The sequence below is a fragment of the Gossypium hirsutum genome, chromosome D10 (assembly GCF_007990345.1).
Source record: "Gossypium hirsutum isolate 1008001.06 chromosome D10, Gossypium_hirsutum_v2.1, whole genome shotgun sequence".
Classification (NCBI taxonomy): Eukaryota; Viridiplantae; Streptophyta; class Magnoliopsida; order Malvales; family Malvaceae; genus Gossypium; species Gossypium hirsutum.
Window position 1 is genome coordinate 1,899,945 of NC_053446.1, and position 21,209 is coordinate 1,921,153.

The 21,209-nt window shown below is 32.1% G+C and overlaps 2 protein-coding genes across 2 annotated transcripts; both read left to right on the forward strand.

The window, feature by feature from the left end:
* The first annotated feature begins 12,412 nt into the window (after positions 1-12,412).
* Positions 12,413-13,159, forward strand: LOC107924944 (uncharacterized). The gene has a single exon (XM_016855522.2). The coding sequence runs from the start codon at positions 12,413-12,415 to the stop codon at positions 13,157-13,159; it is 747 nt and encodes a 248-aa protein (XP_016711011.2).
* Positions 13,160-15,505: 2,346 nt separating this feature from the next.
* Positions 15,506-20,038, forward strand: LOC121222292 (external alternative NAD(P)H-ubiquinone oxidoreductase B2, mitochondrial). The gene is made up of 10 exons (XM_041102699.1): positions 15,506-15,683; positions 16,438-16,720; positions 16,806-17,012; positions 17,228-17,478; positions 17,648-17,867; positions 17,976-18,080; positions 18,160-18,432; positions 18,515-18,636; positions 18,908-19,027; positions 19,198-20,038. The coding sequence occupies exons 1-10, from the start codon at positions 15,595-15,597 to the stop codon at positions 19,283-19,285; spliced, it is 1,758 nt and encodes a 585-aa protein (XP_040958633.1). The 5' UTR covers positions 15,506-15,594; the 3' UTR covers positions 19,286-20,038.
* Positions 20,039-21,209: the final 1,171 nt, after the last annotated feature.

Sequence of the window (21,209 nt, forward strand, 5' to 3'; positions counted from 1 at the left end):
GATCAATTAAAGGGAGCATCGGTGTTTTCAAAGATAGATTTGAGATCGGGTTATTATCAGTTGCGGATTCGAGATTCGGACGTACCCAAAACTGCTTTCAGAACGAGGTACGGTCACTATGAGTTCTTAGTGATGCCGTTTGGGCTCACTAATGCCCCTGCGGTGTTTATGGATTTGATGAATCGGATCTTTAGGCCGTATTTGGATCGGTTCGTAGTTGTGTTTATTGATGACATCTTGGTCTATTCAAGAGATGAGGCCGAACATGCTGAGCATCTGAGGCTAGTGTTGCAAATTTTGCGGGATAAGCAGTTATATGCTAAGTTCAATAAGTGTGAGTTCTGGCTAAGAGAGGTTAGCTTCTTGGGTCATGTGGTATCCGCATCGGGTATTCGGGTTGACCCGAGCAAAATTTCAGCCATACTTAACTGGAAGCCTCCGAGAAATGTTACCGAAGTCCGGAGCTTTCTAGGGCTCGCCGGTTATTATCGACGATTTGTCAGAGGTTTCTCGATGATAGCCACACCAATGACGAAGCTACTTCAGAAGGATGTTAAGTTCGAATGGACGGAGAAATGTCAGAAAAGCTTCGATCAACTGAAAACTCATCTGACTGAAGCTCCAATTTTGGTGCAACCCGAATCGGGTAAGGAGTTTGTCGTTTATAGTGACGCATCCCTACTTGGGTTGGGTTGCGTATTGATGCAAGAAGGTCGAGTTGTGGCCTATGCGTCAAGACAATTGAAGCCACACGAGAGAAATTATCCGACCCATGATCTCGAACTAGCCGCCATTGTGTTTGCACTAAAAATATGGCGACATTATTTGTTTGGCGAGAAGTGCCATGTGTTTTCGGATCACAAAAGTCTCAAATATTTGATGACTCAACGAGACTTGAATCTGCGACAAAGACGTTGGCTTGAGTTGTTGAAGGATTACGAGCTTGTCATTGATTACCACCCAGGAAAGGCTAATGTGGTTGCGGACGCCTTAAGCTGGAAATCACTGTTTGCTTTGCGAGCGATGAATGTACACTTGTTTGTTCTACCTGACAATGTGTTAGTAGCTGAATTAAAAGCCAAACCATTATTGACTCATCAAATTCGTGAAGCTCAGAAAGTCGATGATGAATTGGTTGCAAAACGAGCTGAGTGTGTTCCGAACAAGGAATCGGAGTTTCAGATTGATGATGATGGTTGTTTGAGGTTTAGAAGTCGTTTGTGTGTTCCAAGGAATTCGGAACTTATTCCGATGATTCTGAACGAAGCCTATTGTAGCCGAATGTCAATTCACCCGGGGAGCACGAAAATGTACAACGACTTGAAACGTCGATTTTGGTGGCATGGTATGAAACGAGACATCTCCGACTTTGTTTCGAGATGTTTAATATGTCAAGAAGTGAAAGCGGAACATTAAGTGCCTTCAGGGTTACTTTAGCTGATCATGATACCCGAGTGGAAATGGGACCGAGTCACAATGGACTTTGTGTCCGGACTGCCATTGTCCGCAAGTAAGAAGGATGCGATTTGGGTTGTTGTTGATAGGCTGACTAAGTCGGCTCACTTTATCCTCGTGCGTACGGATCTTTCATTGGATAAACTAGCCGAATTGTATGTCTCTCAGATTGTGAGATTACATGGAGTACCTATTTCTATCGTGTCGGATAGAGATCCGAGATTTACCTCACGATTTTGGAAGAAATTGCAAGAAGCTTTGGGTACCAAGCTGCATTTTAGCACCGCTTTTCACCCCTAAACCGATGGTCAATCCGAGCGGATAATTCAGATGCTTGAGGATATGTTGAGATGTTGCATCCTCGAGTTTAGTAGTTCATGGGAACGGTATTTACCTTTGATTGAATTCGCTTACAACAATAGTTTTCAATCAAGTATAAAGATGGCACCTTACGAGGCTTTGTACGGGCGTAAATGCCGCACACCATTGTTTTGGACTGAGCTTGGTGAAAGTAAAATTTTCGGAGTTGATTTGATTAAAGATGCCGAACAGAAAGTAAAGGTGTTATGGCTCGAACACGGGATCGAGGAAGCTACTTGGGAAACCGAGAGCTCGATGAAAGAACGATACCCAAACCTATTTACCGGTAAGCTTTTCGGGGACGAAAATTTCTTAAGGGGGGAGAGTTGTGACAGCCCAAAAATTTACCCTAGTCGGGAAGTGGTTTCGGGACCACAAGACCGAGTCGTAAAAATAATTACTTGCTATATTCTATGCTTATTATGTGTGAACATGAGTATGTGGAAGTTTCATTCCCTAATTTTACCAATTGCATGAGAAATTATTAATTGGGATCAATTTGAGACATTGTAAAAATATGACAGTCTAATTCAAATGGTCTATTAGTACATGTACCAAAAAGAGTGGTTTTGCATGTCAAATTGCCCAAAAGATGATGGGTGGCCGGCCAAGGAGTGATAATGCTCCACTCATTCTAATTTAAAATGTTTCTTTGGTGAACAAATGATGGGATTAATAATAGAAAAGGGAACAAAAAAAAAGGGGTGTCATACTTGCCATCACCTAGCCGAAAAACCAAGAAAAAGGAAGGGGAGAAAAGAACTTGGGGGGGGAGATTCGGCCATTGCTTGCCTAGGGAGAGTGTTTGATGTTGTGGCATGAAAAATGAGGAAGTTTGAATGCTTAACAAGGAGGGAAGAAGGAGTGTTCATATTTTCTTTCTTTTGCAATTGTTCTAACTAGAGGAAGAAGGGGAAACAAGATTCGGCCAAGGTGGTCCTTTAGACCAAGGTATGTTTAATGTTGTCTTAGAGATGCATGCATGTTTTAAATAGCCCATGTTCAAACCTTGAATCTTGTTGATAACATGAGCAATCGGTCATGAGAAAGTGTTGGATGGAGCTTTCGGTTATGGTATGTGTGAGAAGAACTTGATTCTTTCTTACCTTTAAGTTTTGATGGATCAAGAAAACAAAAGGTTGTTGATGAAAGAAATTAATGTATTAAGAGATTATATGAAACTTATTCATGTTTATATATGTTATATGCAACGAAAATGGTTGATGATTTTGGAGGTGATTAGCTTGAATCGGCCACGGTATATCCATAAACACGATCTATGCTTGTTATGTTACTCATGGTTAAAACAATTCGGCTATGACATTCGGCCATGGATGGTTGTATTTCTTTGATGTTGTTTTTGATGCTTTAGGGCATTGAGGGTTGATTATAGATGAGGTGAGTTTCTTGATTTAAAATTTGATGGATGTTAAGCTAATTGGGCAACCAAAGGTTCAATATTTTTGTTATGAGGTCATATGTGCATTTCGGCCATGGTCTTTGCTTGAATATGAGATTTGTAATGTGATTTTCCTAAATTGTCTATGAATTTGGTTGTTGATTTCATGGTAATGGTATATTGAATCCATGAGAATTTAGTAAGGTTGCATTCGGCAACTTACTTGAAATTAAAAATCGATGTCTAAGCTTAGGTGATTTCGATGATGATATATGTGTATATACATAAGTATATTTAGTTGATTCGGCTTTGGTAGTTGCATGAGATTATTGGCCGAATATACTAACATACATATACATGTGAGATTGGATTGTAAATATTTAGCAAGGTGGTTAAACTAGTTAAATTATTGATATAGCTCAAGGAGCTAAAGGAGGTGAATCGAGCAAAGGCAAAGAAAAGGTTATCGAGTAGCCGAGTTGGAACCGTCTTACCCAACACGAGGTAAGTCATTAAGCATGTAGTGGGTGTTATTTTAAATGGTCATAATGTGTATGTATTGATGCTGATTGGAATGAATAAATATACATATATATATAGGCATGTACGTATGTGATGATGAAATTGTTGAATGAATGAAAAGAGGTAAGATGTACTGAGTTGTTGATCTCGGCACTAAACGTGCGGGATAACCATTTATGACCATGAGATTGGCGCTAAGTGCGCGGGATTAAATTGTACAGCACTAAGTGTGCGATTCGACTATGTTGCACTAAGTGTGCGAAATGGATATGATGCACTAAGTGTGCGAATTGACCATGCGGCACTAAGTGTGCGAGATGGACTATGTGGCACTAAGTGTGCGATTTGATTACGTAGCACTAAGTGTGCGAGTTGATTATATAGCACTGAGTGTGCGAGCTCAATAAATATTCGTGAATCATTACGGACACAATGTGTGCTACACTATTGAGTCGATCGCGGACAGCGGATCGGGTAGGTGTTTTGAGTACATGGCTATTATGTGCTATGCTTATACTTGGTGTTGAGCTCGGTAAGTTCGAACCTATGTGACATATATACTTGAAGTCACGTACATAAAATTTATCGTAGGATGGGTGAAAGGCCGTATAGTCGTTTGGTTGTAACGAAAATATATTGATTTATGAAATTGCTTCAATGTCCTATTGATGAGTATATAGAATGTGAATGCATGAATTGATATGAAATTGAATTGATAAGTTGGAGGAACTATGGTATGGTTCGGTATGGATGGAGTAAATTGTCTCGTTCCATTTTGTTTCCTCTTGTGATAATGTTGTTGATAGATGGTAGTGCATTGCTTATGACTTACTGAGTTATAAACTCACTCGATGTTTCCTTGTCACCCACTATAGGTTGCTTGGACTCATCTATTTTTGCGGGGTCGGGCCGTCATTGAAGTCATCACACCGGATAGCAAGTTTTGGTACTTTCTTCTTAGTGTGCTTAGAAGATCATTTTGGCATGTATAAGCTAGTACGTTGTGTTTGAATTATGGCATGTAAACTTTAAGCCATGCGAAAATGGCACGAATGTTCGATTGAGTTGGATCAAGGGTAGGCATGAAATGGACCTAGTTACTTTCGTAACAGATGCTGGCAGCAGCAGTGTCATGAGATTGAAAAATCACTAAAAATAGTAGGAGTGGAATTAATTGATGAATAAATTATGTAATCGAAGCTCGATGAGTCTGCTTTCATGAGGAAGTAACGAAATGATCATATGGGCAGTATATTAAGAGATAATCAGATTTTTGTGGGACAGGGCCAGAACGGTTTCTGGATTCCCTGCTCCGACTTTGAAAATTCATTATAAATTAACCAGAGATAATTAGGGGTCGTACCATATATGTACAGATTCCTCTCTGAGTCTAGTTTTCATAGAAACAAACGGCAACAGTATTGAAGCCCCGTGCAGGGAGATATCCCAGTTGTAATGGGCAAAGGTCAGTGTAGTCGACCCCTGCAACTTGGGGGACTTTGACTAATAAACTGTACTAATTGGCCCAACCAAAAATTCTAGAAAAAATTACATAGATGGGCACATGAGTCTAGTTTCTGGGAAAAATTACGAAACTAATTTTCGAGTTACGAAACTCAAGATATGATTTTTAAAGCGGCTAGTACACAGATTGGGCAGTGTCTGGAAAATAAATTTTGTAAGGGGTTAAAGCCAGTTAACACCTCGTGTTCGACTCCGGTGTCGGTTTCGGGTTCGGGGTGTTACAGAATTAGTCAATCAAATTAATTTGAACCGACTTTTACTTACTTGTAATAGTGATATCATACGTATTATTCATAAAAATGTGTATATATAATAAATATTAAATCAATTTTCTTCTATACTTTCTCTTTTTTTTAAAAAAAAAATCTGACATATGAATTGCATATACATGAATTGTTGTTACATTGGTCACACACATAATAATCAAAATCACTTTATGTATGATGAACATTATTTTGACCTTATCAATATATAATATTCCACAAAAAAGAAAAAAGGTGAGAGAGAAAAGAACCTATAAGGCTGTAAATTCATTGTTTGTTCCTTCCACTCTCAATCATAACATTGTATTATTTTTCTTGGAAGTCAAGCTAGGTAGACCCTAAAACTTTATATCGTTTCAAATATCGGTTGTTTTGATTTGAGATAAAAATAAATGAATATCGAAATAACAAACTTGAATAAAATTTTTAATTCGAGTTTTATAAATAAAATTTAGGAGTGAAAAAAAATTTCAAATCCAATAGCTTTCAATTCTCCTAGATTTGATAGGTTTTCTTTTTGAAATCAGGTTTAGAGGCGAGTTTTCTATTAAGATTTCTGGGTCATGTTGAGGTCAAGTTTTGGTGAATTCCGCCTCATCTTACCTTGATACATTTATTAAAATACCCTTATATTAATTTTTAACTATTTTATATTTTTAATTATAATTTTTATAATAATTGATAATATATATTAAAACCCGGTTTATGTGTATAGAAATGAAAGTCGAGGTGGAGTTAGGGTGGGCAAAAAACCATCCAGCTTCACTCTGATGTGATCTCTTGTTTTGTCTTTTTCATTTAAGAATCCAATTCAACTTGATTTCGAATTTAGTTGAAACCCAATATGATTATCGAATATCAAAAGATTCTAAATAAAAAAAAGTACACAACAAAATTAAAATTAAAACATTTAGAGATGAGAACATGAATAAAAATATGATTGAAATATTTTCTATATATATATATATAAGCCTCTCTCTTTTTTTCAATTTTAATTATTTTTCCCACAATTGAAGTTTTTTTTAATGCAAAGCTCTTTTGGGAATACCTACCTACCTTTTTTTACACATACCACGTGCATGGTAAGGAAAAAAGGATGAAAGGGTATTTATCAATGCAGACATCCATGGCTACTGGTGGCTTAGTGGCTGGTCCAGGTCCTAGTTTAAAAACTGATGCTTAAAGGGTTAGGCACTCTCCTTTTCAATTTATAGCCAAAGCAAAGGCTTGGCATTTGGTAGGTGCTAAAGGCAACACCAGCTGGGTGTGTCCGTTGCTTTGCTTTTGGACCATCCACTGCTTTGTTGTTGCTGAGTTTCATCGTCCTTGCTACTGATGAAATTGCCCAAGACATATATGTGCTTGAATTCGAAAATTTCATCCATTAATTCGAATATGAAACTCGACCAACTTGTTTCAACTACAAAAAATTAACAACTTGAACTTATTTTATCGAAAATTGAAAATGACCTAAACTCGAAATGAAAACATGAAATGATTTGAACTTGGAAAAACCCGAACCTAAAATGATCCTATACTTGAAAGGATTTTAACAATTAAACTGAAATGACATAGACTCGAGATGACCTAACTCGAAAAATCTGATTGAAAAATATGAATGACCAAACACAAAATGACTCGAACATAAATCGACTTAAATAAATAAACAAAAAATGACATCAACCCGAAAACTTCAGTTGAGCAATACAAATGATCGAACACTTAGCGACCCAAACCCAATATAATACGAGCTCGAAACGACCTAAATCTAAAACAACTTGAACTTGAAACTTATCCAAACTCGAAGCTGACGCAGGATGAAGAACAAAAATCAGTTGAGGAGGATGAAATAAAATTATAAAATTTTGGAGAGCCAATGCTAAAAAATTGTATTAAAAAAACTTGGATTAAATTGTTAACTTTTCACTGGATCAAAAATGCAATAATTTCATTTAATGAAAGGCTAAAAAGATTTAAATTTAATGTCTTAATTTATGGGAGGACCTAAAAGAAATTTTCTTTCCTAGGAAATGATTCAAACTTATAATTACTCGATTTATATCTAACTCAACTTGCCCAATATGTACTTCACTACTTGTATCGTATTAAAAGTTTACCGTAGAGAACTTTATGTTTAAGCAATTACACCTGAAAAAGGATTACCTCAAAGGGTGATATATGAACAAGTAGGGCAATATACTCTCCACCATGTTCTCTCAAGGAATAAAAGCAACAAAAAAAGGGGGGGGGATGGAGATGGTGAGATAAGAGACAATCAAACTTAATTTCCTTTTCAAATAAAGAAAAAAAAGAAGAAGATAAAACAACCATGATGAAGAAATGGAATGAAAAGATGAACAAGAAAGTGAATGAATGTGGGGGGAAAAAGGGAGAAATAATTCTGGGATAAGATCATAGTCCCCACAAATCCAATATGTTCAACAATTTTTTAGCGGAATCAAAGTATTTTTCGTGTTTGTTTTACGATTCATGAAAATTAATTTTTTAGAATTCTTAGTTGTTTTCCCCAAAAACGTCATGTATAAAGTTCAAATTTAAGTTCAAATTTTGTAATGGTGTTCGAACCAATTTTTTTAAAAAACAAATTGGGTGGAGGGGGAGCAAATCTAGAAAGCTTTATGTTAAAAAATGTAATTTTTTTCATTTGGCCTAATGGAACTCCAAATTTGCAAGAGGGACTAAAAGAGAAATTATCCCATCAACCAATGGGCCAAAGCTTAGCGAAAATATAATGAAGGCCCATGTATTAGGAGTTGAATTGTAATTTGTCCCCTCTACTTAAAAAATAGACAAATTAATCCTTGTACATTAGATCAAAAAGCAAACTGATCTTTTTATTAAAAAATTCATTTGTTTCTACTGTTAAAAATTGGTCTCTATACATTAGTATGAGGTACATGTGACATGTCACGTGTACTATCTGATTATTTCATTAACCATACTAATTTTTAATAATATAAAAAGATGAAGATTTTACTCTAATATTTTGCTTCGACTTCCAATAACTTTACCCTCAAAATATATTGCTATTATGCCTCTTTGCCTGTTAATTAAAGAGGATGCAAGTTAACTGTTTGCTGTCAACTTAGGTTACTTTAATTAATTTTTGGAGCTTTTCTTTTTGCTATTTTGGATACCATTATTATATGCTTTCATGTGGGGAAAATAAATGTAGTACTAGTAAGATGGCGATGTTATTCATTTAATTTTGTGTTAGTTTAATTACATGTTGCCTTTAAAATTGACTTAAAGTTAGTAAAATGTCCTAGAAATTTTTTTAAAAAATTAATTCTCTATTTTTTTCATTCAATTGGGTACTTAAACTTTTAAAATGCATAAAAAAATTCTCAAACTCTTTCAGAAAAAAGAATTAAGCCCTTATTCTTTTTTTCGCTCAATTGAGTACTTAAATTGTCAAAATGCATAAAAAATGCATCAAAAAGATCCTTTAATCGTTAAAGTTAACTGCCCCTAATTTTTTTCAGTTAAAACCACCCCATGTCACAACTACAACATGACATGTGGCAAAGAATAATAAAAATAAAAATGAATAAAAGTTATCAAATTATTAAATTTTAATTAAAAAATAGAAAAACCCTAGAAAATATAAAAGAAATTGTAAAATTTTATAAAATCATAAAAAAAATATTATAAAATGCATCAAAAAGGTGATTTAATCATTAACTTTAACTGTTGACCGTTAAAGTTAACAACCCTACTTTTTTCCAGTTAAAGTCTATCACGTGTCGCAACACAACATGACATGTGATAAGAAATGATAAAAAATAAAAATTAATAAAAGTTATAGAAAAATTATAATTTTTATAAATTTCTTTACAAATTTTATATTTCTTTACATTTTTTTAATTTTCTCACAACTTTATAAAATTTTATAATTTTTTTTCTATATTTTCTATATATTATAATTTTTTACGGTTTTATACAAATTTTTATAATTTTTTACGATTTTTATAATTGTATTTTTTTTATTTTTATCATTTTTTTGCCACATGTCATGTCGTAGTTGTGGCATGTGGTTACTTTATCTGAAAAAAAAAAGGAACGGTTAACTTTAACGGTTAAAAGGCTTTTTTAATGTATTTTGACAATTTGAATACTTTAATTACTTTTTTTGAAAAAATTTGAGAACTTTTTACATGGTTAAGCCTTTAAATTTACTAGATTCTAATTAAATCATTAATAATATATAAATCAAATTTTCTGTTAATTTATTTATTAATTTAAACATTAAATGTTAATTCAAATATGACACAAAATATAATTAAAATAGGTGAATAAAATTATAAACAATAACCTATTGACTGGGTAGCTTGAATCCATTGAGCTAAAAAGCCAATAGTGTTGGTACAATTTAAAAAAACTCTTTCTTTTTTCTTTCACTTGACAGGTCTATGTTGGTCATGTCTTAGGTACGTTAAATTTAAATGTCCAATTTAATGGATAGATTCATAAAATGATTTAATTGATTGATAACTTAATTAAAAAATTTTAAAATTTTAAGATTAATTTAAAATCTAAATCATAATTTATGGACAATTGATGTAATTGACTTTTTGTTTTTACTAAATTTAAAAAAATGAGATTATTATAAATTTACATTTTATTATATTTTAAACACGTGTATCGACCATATGAACAACTTGGATATTATGTGTTTTATATATAGTGTCATTAAAATTGACGAGGGTTGTTTTTTTTCTACTTTTCTTTTTTTAACATATCATACCCAATTAATATCCATGCTTTAAGTTTACACATATTTAAAATTTGATCAACACGTCATTCTCGAGCTAATATTTAATGCCCCAACTTATAAGAGGACCTGATTCGTATAATATTGATACTTTAAGGACTCTCAGTTAAAACATTTTGATATTTGAAATCAATTAACCCCTTTTCTTTATGAAAATCATTTTAACTAACATCATTAAATGCTAATTAATTTTCTACCAAACAATTATGATTAAAGACGAAAGAAAATGCTTAAATTATCCATAACCTTCAAACGATGTTAGTAAAAAAGTTTATGTTTCAAGTTTTTATACTTTTCGTAGATCTCGAATTTAATTTAAGGATTTAGTTTCTATGCTTTTTAAAATTTAAAAATTCAAGTTCATTGTTAACATTGTTAAACTTTTTCTATTAGATTCGCTCGTGTGACATTTTTGGAATTAAAAAAATATACACTTGGAAGCTATATAACCACAAAAAAAGTATTAAACCTAAATTTAGTAAAAAAAAGTTATAGTATTAACAATTAAACTTGCATTTTTAAATTCGAAAAGTAAATGAACCAAATTCTTTTAAATAAAAGTAGAGATAATAATTTCCAAGTGTATCAAAAAGTACATAGACTCTGAACATATTTTAACCTCATTAAAATTTTTAAATTTTCTTTTATTTCATTAACCAGATCTAAGTTCTCAATGCAACAAGTTCAGCAAACGTGTTAAATATACTTCATTTAGGATTCGGGATATTTAACACTCAAACTAAGACAGGCCCTAATTGATATATATGATACAAATACTTTGAGTATTCAACAAAAAACATTTTGAAAATTATGACCAATTTAGAATCGAGATTATAGCTTAGGTACACATGGTGAAATTAACCCTTTTAACAAAGATTGCCTTAACTAATATCATTAAACACTAATCAATGTTATAAAGGGAAAGGCAAAAGATAGCTTGTAAATTGACTCTTGATTACATCTCCATTAGGAAGAAGCGATAACAAAGGTATGGGGAGTGATGAAGAGTTCCAAAATGGTTCAAAATCTCTTTTTAATTCGCTTCAATGTCTTAATCCTCGGATTAATACCATTAACCATCTTTTAATATTGATATTATGTCCATTCCATTGCTAACAATATCTCCATCTCCATTTTCGATTCCCAAAGATTTTATTGGTTTAAGATTTATTAGTTTAACATACGAGGTTTACATTTTCAATTAGATAATTGGGAGTACCTGAATTAAACTTGTTTATGGATTAGGTTATTTGTTCTACTTTGAGGGCTCGTTTGAAATTTAAACGAGTTTAAGTAGAAATATTAATTAAGCTTGAAAATGGGTTTGGACAAAAAATAAAACCCGTTTAAAATATGAACTAAACTTAAACTCCAATATTTAAAACTCGAGCTTAACCCATTTTCAAGTTTATAATATGATTTTTTATATTATATTATATTGTATTGCATAGATTATACTACAATGTAAAATTGTTTATGCTTAGATTTAGTCATTTACAAATGGGATAAATATAAAAGCTATACATGAATTTTTAATTCAATTCAATTTTCACAAATTATTGACAATATTATCGAATTAATACTATTTTATATTGATATAATTATATTAATACAATATGAAAATAAATGTATATATTCATTTCTTTAAATGTATAGCAATTCAAATTTTATGTATATAATTATAACAAATTAAAATTTAAATATCAAATTATACATTGAACTAAAGTTTATGTATAAACTTGATATTTATCCCTTTTAAAGTCTATATTTTGAACGAATATAACTTGAGCAACTATTTATAAGTCCAAACTAAATTCGAATCCGATCCGATCCATCCCGAGACACGAACTTTTAGAAATAAAGAAAGAGTGACAATGGTCATTTAGGTAATTGCATATTAGCAGCAACACTTTCGTTATATTCCATGCCTCACTCTTACGCACTCTTCTCACAAAAATGTTATTAATAAAAACAGAGACTTGCCATAAAGAGTGAAGCAACAGTGAATTAAGCACTCCCCCCTTCTTTAAAAACCCTTCCAACAATAGAACTCCTTTCCTTTCCTGCCAAAAATTTATTCTTCTTCTTTTTTTAATGGAAGGAATTCATAATGTGAATCCTTGGGATTGCTTCAAATCGATCGAAATCACCACCACCACCATGGTTTCAACAATTTCCAACAACAACGATCCTCTTTTCTCTTGCATCATCACTGTTTTCATTTTGATCCTCCTTTATTTCCCACATAGATTTTTTTCTCTAAGAATCCTTTTCTCTCCCGTCCTTGTTTTAACCGCTTCGCTATTGTTTTCCCTCCTTCGTCTCGGTGTTACCCAGAGAACCCAAACGGAAACCGCCGGGAAAATTATAAGCCCCGCTGTGCCCGAGGAAGAAGATAAAGAAGAAGAAACGGATTCTTCCCAGGGAGAGCTCAAATGGGAGACATGCAAAAATGACCCAGACCTTACAATACGAAGCTTTGAAGAAATGTTCGTCGAATGGGACGTGAAAGCTCCGTTAGAGGTCATATATGAAGAAGGAGACGAAGAAGGAAAGGATCCGGATCCGAATCAGAATCAGAATCAAGATCAAAATCAGACCCATGGTATTGAAAGGTACCCATCATTATCACTTTACTACCCGGAATCGGACTCGGATAGTTCTTCTTCTACGTCGGAGGAAACGGATTTTCCGGAGATCGGAGAATGGGTTTCGTCGGAGAAGATTGGGTACAGGTGGGAAGAGGAAGATAAGGAAGGGTTGATTGAGATAGTACTTGATAAAAGAGAGATTGATTTTCATGGTGAAGATGATAATTTGATAGAGATTGATATTTCTTAAGGGTTTAACAGGGTTTAGCTTAAGTTAAATTAATGTTGCATTAATCAAATTAATCAAACAGTTAAATTAATGTTGCATTAATCAAATTAATCAAACGATTAATTTTTTTTAGAAAGTATAAAAAAGGGAGAGATTTGAGGTTTTGAGAATGTTTTGGTAATGGATTACCGTTTTTGCATGATATTAATGTCTTAAAAGTACAATTAGTCACTAAACCCAAGAGTTTTGATTGGGTAATGAGATGACTGATGTGCAATTTTTCTTTTTTAATGTAAAAGTCATAGAATGTAATGTGAATAAAGAAGTTGGTTTCCTTTAAGTTTTGAGTTTCGTTATCGAGTTTTAGTTTTGTGGATATAGAAAAATAATTAAAAAAATTTGCTGTCTTATTTGAAAGTTTGATTCTGGATTTAATTGATTTATTAATACTTGTTTATGGGTTAAATAATTTAAGGTGGGTTTGGATGGACAACGTATTTATTTACAGTTAATGTAAATACAACGGTGACAATGAAATTAAGTATTGTAGTGTAAGACAATAAGTAATCTAAACGCACCGCACCACATATCCAAACCTACACTTACTCGACTAGATCAACCTTTCGTAAGCTTTGGGCAATTATTTTTGTCCTAGGATTAAAACTAAAACTTAAATTAAATAATATTAACTTAGGACAAATCAAACTTAAATTAAACAATATTAACTTTTTTTTAATAAAAACATATATTTTATTATTTTTAAACAATGAGTGATCTATTTGCTCTGGTGGCTCGATCGAATTTGGTCTATGAATACCTTTAAATTCAATGCAGTTATTAAATATTTGTCTTTTTTTAATACAAAAGCTAATTTTTTATCCATAACTTCTTTTCATATTTAAATCTACAATCTATATAAAAATATAAGTTTGAAAAAAAATTTGAACCGACAAGAATACATTTTATTTTCTCTCATATTAACAAATTGACATTTAAAAATATTTATTTTAATAAGTAACTATTTATTTTTATTTTTATTAACATAATAAAATAAATTATAACTTGAATAGGAATCTAAATATATAAATAGAGACTGGTTTTATCTTTTAATTATCACTTTATTAGTGTTAGAGTTATATATCAATTAAAATTTAAGTTTAAATCTAAAATAACATCCATTATTAGCGTCTAAGAAAAATTTTCTGTAAAAAGAATAAAAATTATTTGCATTAAAAAACAATGACACCAGAGAGAGCACCAGAGATAAATATAAGATCATTTTTTAATTTTATAAGTTGTCTATTTCATACAAAATAAGGGCTCTTTTATACTCTTTTTTATCTTATTATTATACAAGAAATTATAAACAAATGAGAGAATTTAAAAAAAACTAAAACTAAAACAAATACTATATAATATTTAAATAATTAAATTTTAATTATTATTAAATTAAATATATTTATTAATTTAATGTAAATATTTTTTGTACTTATCATGAATTGTTATTATAATTATGCATGTTGTTTTATCTTTTTATTTTAATTTAATATTATAATTTACTTTTTAATATAAAATTTTCTTTATTTTAAATATTACTTATATTAAATATGTCATATTTTTTTATTTTATTTATTTTTACGCGTTTATTCAATTACAACATAAATACAAAAAATTAATTAAAAAGAATCTAAAACTACTTTCTACAAATATATACTGTTACATTGATGAGAATTGATATGACAGTCTTCATTTGGAATACTATTACATCGATTTGACTTTTGCCAAAATTTGAGCTTTATTTTCTTTTGAAAATTAAAGTAAAAACTCAATTTTTTTAGAATTTATTTAATGGTAATTTTTTTTAAAAAGCCGATTTTAAAAAATATGTAAGGAAATATACCTTTTTCGAATTTAGTCCATTTTTGAATTTTTTACATCGAACCAATCAATTGCTGACTCATGATTTTAGTAAGTTTTCTTTCGAAAGAAAGTAATTTACTAAAATTTAAATGTTGAGAGCTAAAATAATCCAAAAAAGAGAATTAAGACCAAAATAAAAAATAAATAAATATTAAGGGCTAAATTTATTATGAGAGACTTTTTTAAATTAAATATTTACGTCCAAATAATTGAAAAAAAAATTTATTAACCAATATTACAATAAAACCCAAAGTGTGGGAATTGAGCGGGCAAAAAATAACATCAGGCCCAATTCAAATATAATTTCAATGGACCTCATAAAAATATGACCCAATTGGTGACTAATTCTGAACGATACGTGTGGTCAAAACAAAAATCTCGTTACACGTGCCGCCATTCCCTTACTTCTCAAGTCACTGAAATGGGAAGCGCCAAAAATAAAATAAAAAACCTCTTTCTCCTTCGCCAAACTCTTCATTTCATCTTCTTCAACAACTGCTACTGATCTAAAGAGCTAACCAAAAAAAAAAATAAAAATGAGAAGCTTCAATTTCTTCGGTAGATTATGTACGGCTTTCCATGACTATCCTTCTCTTTCTAAGATCATCATCGTCTCCACACTCAGGTGCTCTGCATTGTTCATTCACCATTTCTTTTTATATATATATATTCATTGTTATTGTGTTTTGATTTTACGAATTAATTTTTTTTGTTAATTTTTTCAAGCGCTTGCGAAATGCACGTCACTTGTTTTTATTTTAGTTACGATTTCTGATATCGTTTAAGTATTGATCTCTTTATGATCTCTGATTTTATTTATTTTTTGTTTGGATTGATATGATTTCGGATGAGTAGATTTGTTGTTTTGAGGTGGAAATCGATAAAAGGAGCTGTCAAATCGTTTTAATGATTTGTTGAGATAGAGAATCTGATGCAGTGAGTAAAATGAATAACTTAAACTGAGGTTTAAGCTCTTTCGTTTTTGTTGAGACTAGAGATATCATAGAAATTTGAATTACCGGAATTTGTGGTTTACGAGGAAAATGAATACTCTGTTTGGTTCATTAAAATGGCGAAGAAAAGAGAATTCGCATTAAGAATGAGAAAAAACAATGTGGCTTGATTAACAATTTATCAAGATTGAGTTATAAAATAAAATTTATATTTGAAGCACTGATAATGTAGGAATCTATGCACCGACAATGAAATAGACGATACATCATCAAAAGTTTTAATAATGTACTGATAATATATAGAATTATATTTGATCACAGTAAATCAGATATAAATCCTAAAGAAGAACTGCATATTTTTCTTTCTATTGTTACTCTCCTTGAACCAATCTAACTTTTCTCTTTGGGCTGGCATTTCTTGTGCAGTAGCGGGAGCCTTATAGCTTATTCTGAGCCAAACACAAACAATGGAAATAGAGGCCGTGTTGCTCATGCTGATGCTGTTGCATCCAAGAAAAAGAAGGTGGTGGTGCTCGGAACTGGTTGGGCAGCAATGACTTTCTTGAAGAATCTCAATAACTCTATTTACGAGGTGGAAGTTGTGTCTCCTCGTAATTTCTTTCTCTTTACCCCATTACTGCCGAGTGTTACTTGCGGTAAAGTAGAAGCTCGTAGCATCGTTGAGCCAATTCGCAACATCATCAGAAAGGTAAGTAATATTGACTGAAAATAAGATGATGTATATCAGAAACGATATTGTCTGAAGATTGTTTCCCCGTTACATGCTTGAGCAGAAAAATATTGACGTCAGTTACCGTGAAGCTGAATGTACCAAAATAGATCCTGCAAATAATAAAATTTACTGCCGTGCCACTGCAAATACCAATTCAAAGCGGCGAGAAGAGTTTGCAATAGACTACGACTACCTTATTATTGCTGTTGGAGCTCAGGTTAACACCTTTAACACCCCTGGTGTCGAGGGAAATTGCCATTTCTTAAAGGTAAACATTTCTTTTATGTTTATCATCTTACTGCCCAGTGCCCACTACATGTACTATCTTAGAATTAAGATATGGCTAAGCTGGAGTTAGATAAAGGAAATAATTTAGGAAATGAATGCTGCTTTTGGGAATGGAGAAATATGTTGATCTGAGCCATTTTCATTCGCTTATAGCATTTTTTTTCCATTTTGGAGCATCATGATTCTTTTTTGCAGGAAATTGATGATGCTCAGAAGATTCGGCGGAATGTCATTGACGCCTTTGAGAAGGCAAGCCTACCAAATTTAACTGAAGAGGAGAGAAAGAAAATCCTTCACTTTGTGGTTGTTGGTGGTGGCCCTACAGGTGTGGAATTTGCTGCTGAACTTCATGATTTTGTGAACGAAGATGTGGTCAAACTATATCCAATGGTCCAAAACTTTGTGAAAATAACAGTTCTTGAGGCCACAGATCATATATTGAACATGTAAGAATATGAATGTTATAATCCCTGAGTTATAACTTAGTAGCACTAAGGTTTCCATCTTCGTTACAAACCTGGTTGCCGTTTTCACCAAGAAACTTTAGGTTCTGGATTCTTTACATTCAAAGTTTGGACTATTTCAGTTCACGATTTGAGACATTCTTGTTTTCAGGTTTGACAAAAGAATCACAAAGTTTGCCGAACACAAATTTGGAAGAGATAATATTGAAGTGAAATTAGGATCAATGGTTACAAAAGTGACTGAGAATGAAATTTGTACAAAAGCAAAAGGTAGCGACAAAACAACTTCTATGCCATATGGAATGGTTCTCTGGTCAACCGGCATTGGGCCACGTCCAATCGTAAAGGACTTTATGAAGCAAATTGGTCAGGTGAATTACCTTTGGACCTGTAGAAGTCACCTCATTGATTAACTGTCTTCACATTCGTTATACAAATTAGTTTACACCCTTCTAATTATGTTAATTGAATGCAAACAGGGTAATAGGCGTGCTTTAGCAACTGATGAATGGCTAAGAGTAGAGGGAGTTGGTAACGTTTATGCACTTGGTGACTGTGCAACTATTAACCAACGGAAAGTCATGGTAACTATTTGCTAAACTTAGCCATTCCTTTATGAATTTTTGTTTATTTATTAATAATTTATTTTCCAATACATTTTAGGAAGACATAACAGAAATATTTAAAAAGGCAGACGCGGATAACTCGGGAACGCTGACACTTAAAGAATTTCAAGATATCAGTAATGATATTTGCGAAAGATACCCTCAAATGCAGCTTTATCTGAAGAGCAAACCAGTGCGTAACATTTTCGATCGTCCATCCCAAGTCAAAGGAAAAGCTTCAAAAGAATCAATTGAGCTGAGTATTGAAGAATTTAAATCTGCTCTTTCCGAAGTTGATACTCAGTTGAAGAATCTGCCCGCGACTGCACAGGTAATCATTTTAATTTATTTATAGTAGAGTTGAACTATGTGACAATGACTACTTACACAATAACCACCTGCCGATGACTCAGGTTGCAAATCAACAAGGTGCTTATCTCGCTAAGTGCTTCAATCGAATGGAAGAGTGTGAAATTAATCCTGAAGGTCCCACTAGGATCAGGGGAACAGGTCGCCATCGTTTCCGTCCCTTTAGGTACAAAATGAACTTCTATCTCATCTGTGCACATTGTTCTTCTGCTTCTGTCTTTCTTGCTATAATCCAATTTATGGTTTTAGGAAACTGGCGACAACCATGTTACATTTTCACATTAAATTGTTATAGTTTGGTTCAAAAGTTTACTATTAGCTTGTTTAAAGATCATTCAATCTTGCCGTCTTTGGGAAAGAGAATTATATACCTATGATATAACCCCCCCCAAAAAAAAAAATTATACACTTACCATAAACACTGGTGATTATTACAGGTACAGGCACTTGGGACAATTTGCTCCTTTGGGAGGGGAGCAAACAGCTGCACAACTTCCTGGTGATTGGGTCTCAATCGGACACAGCTCGCAGTGGCTCTGGTATTCCATCTATGCAAGGTACTAAGTAGCTTCTAGACCAACCTTTTTGCTTCCATATTCAGCATGAACTTCATTTTTTTTCCCTTAGAAACTGAATTGGCGAACCATAATGAAATATTTAGGTAATAAATTTTATAGGCTAAAAATAAGAGAGTCCAAATGTATTTATTCCCTTCATTTAAATTCAGCAAGCAAGTAAGCTGGCGTACAAGGGCATTGGTGGTCTCCGACTGGATACGACGTTTTATTTTTGGGAGGGATACCAGTGGTATTTAAGGTACATTAACAGGTCTCTCTCGGTCTAGCATTTGGAGGTACTGCTACATAAACATATTGGAACGCTGTAGAGGTTTTTTGGTATAAAGATAAATTTAGCTCTTAACATTTATCTATTTTGTCTTTTTGGTCCCAATTTTTTTAAATCATTTGGCCCTTAACTTTCAAATTTTAGTGCAATTGCTCTGTTTTGAATGGAAGAATTGGCTGGACTGTTAAAATTTTAATGGCATTGATGTGGCAATTCATATGAGTACTTTGACATGGATAATTTTTTCTTGTAAATTTTTTTTTGAAATTTATTGAATTTATTATTTTTTTAAAAGTATATGTGGATTATCATGTGAGTTGCCAAATTAGTGTGGTTAAAATTTTAACATTCCAGTTAAATTTTTATCTAGAAAAAGTAATTTGACTAAATTTTAAAAGTTGAGGGTCAAAATGTTAAAAAAAAAATCAGGGCCAAAATTACAGAAAGGGCAAATGTTAAGGGCAATTATTATTATCCCAATTTTTTTCCTTACCCTTTTCTCGATTCATTCATTTAATAATCATTGCTGCAAAATAGAGCTTTGATCCCTTGGCAGTGTTTTCACTTTGCCAAAATTTTGGAATTAGTTGATTCATTCTTTACATAGGGAAATTATGTACCTATTCTCTCTGTCGTTTTTTTGGAGTTATCTGATTTTTTAAGCTAAATTTGTAGTTTGATCTCTCGTCTATATTAAAATTTAGCTTAATTTCAAGGTCTAATTTGTTTTCCACAATACTCTGGATTTTAAAAAATATATATATATCATATGAAGAAAAAAAATTGAAAGAAATATATTGAAATTTAAGTTATATGGTTTAATTTATTACTTAAAATTTTCATAAAAAGTTCATCCACGGTAAAAGTATTACGAAAGTCTTTGTATTAAGAATTGAATTGCCTTTTACTCTTTCACTCAAAAAATGAGCAAATTAATTCTCGTACATTAAATCAAATGACAAACTGATCTTTTTGTTAAAAATTTCATTTGTAGTATTAGAAATTAGTTCATGTATGTTAGCATGAAATGTTTGGTTTTTTAGTAGTGATGATAATTTTTTGTAATAGAAATGAATAAAATTGTTGATAGAAAGTGCTCGTTTGCTTTCCGACCTATTGTTCAAAGATTAATTTTTTTTTCATTTTTTAATGAAAGAAAGTAAAGTACAATCAAATTCCAATCAGCTCCAAGTATTTTTATCACTCCATACACCACTCTGGATTGGCCCATACACTTTCAAAAGCTGTGCTTATTAAAGAAGGCCTGAATCAGCCAGGGATTGCTGGCCCATATTTGAAACTCTGTCTATAAACAAAACTGACATAATATTCTGGGTTGCCGCTCATGGTGTTTTCATGCAATCAACTTCTTTAATCTTGAAATGGGCTCTTTTATCTGCAAAATTACAAACGACCGAGCTACATTTTCACAAGTTGGTCAAACTTGTGTTTTTCAAGTCCACGATGATTCAAAATTTCAAGTCTTATTCGAATTTTTTTTCTTATGTCTGATTTTATCGATTTAACGTTGAATGAAGTTTAGGGCAACATTTTTATATCAAATCCAACGAATTAATTTGTAAAATTTGTATTGGCCATCGATGTTTAATGATATGCTGCTCATATTAGATTGGTGTTTTTCCAAACATTATTCTGAGGTTTAATGTTTTTTTTTATTCTGACATAATTTGATTTTTTTTGCACTTCATTTCACGAATAATGGGATTCTTTTTATAAGGGATTTTTTTTAACGTTCTACGTACAATGAAATTTCCTATTCTCAATGACCTAACATTTCCAAAAGTCAAAACCGTTAAATCAATATTCATCCAAAATATAAAATCATATCTCAATTTGTTGCTTCGAAGTTTGAAGCAAGATATCCAAATACAA

Bases quoted from the DNA above. Each gene is read 5' to 3' on its own strand.
- LOC121222292 (XM_041102699.1), top strand. From the start codon at position 15,595: ATGAGAAGCTTCAATTTCTTCGGTAGATTATGTACGGCTTTCCATGAC. The intron at 17,013-17,227 runs GTAAACATTTCT...TCTTTTTTGCAG, and splicing joins GAAATTGCCATTTCTTAAAG to GAAATTGATGATGCTCAGAA. The intron at 17,479-17,647 runs GTAAGAATATGA...TCTTGTTTTCAG, and splicing joins ACAGATCATATATTGAACAT to GTTTGACAAAAGAATCACAA.
- LOC107924944 (XM_016855522.2), top strand. From the start codon at position 12,413: ATGGAAGGAATTCATAATGTGAATCCTTGGGATTGCTTCAAATCGATC.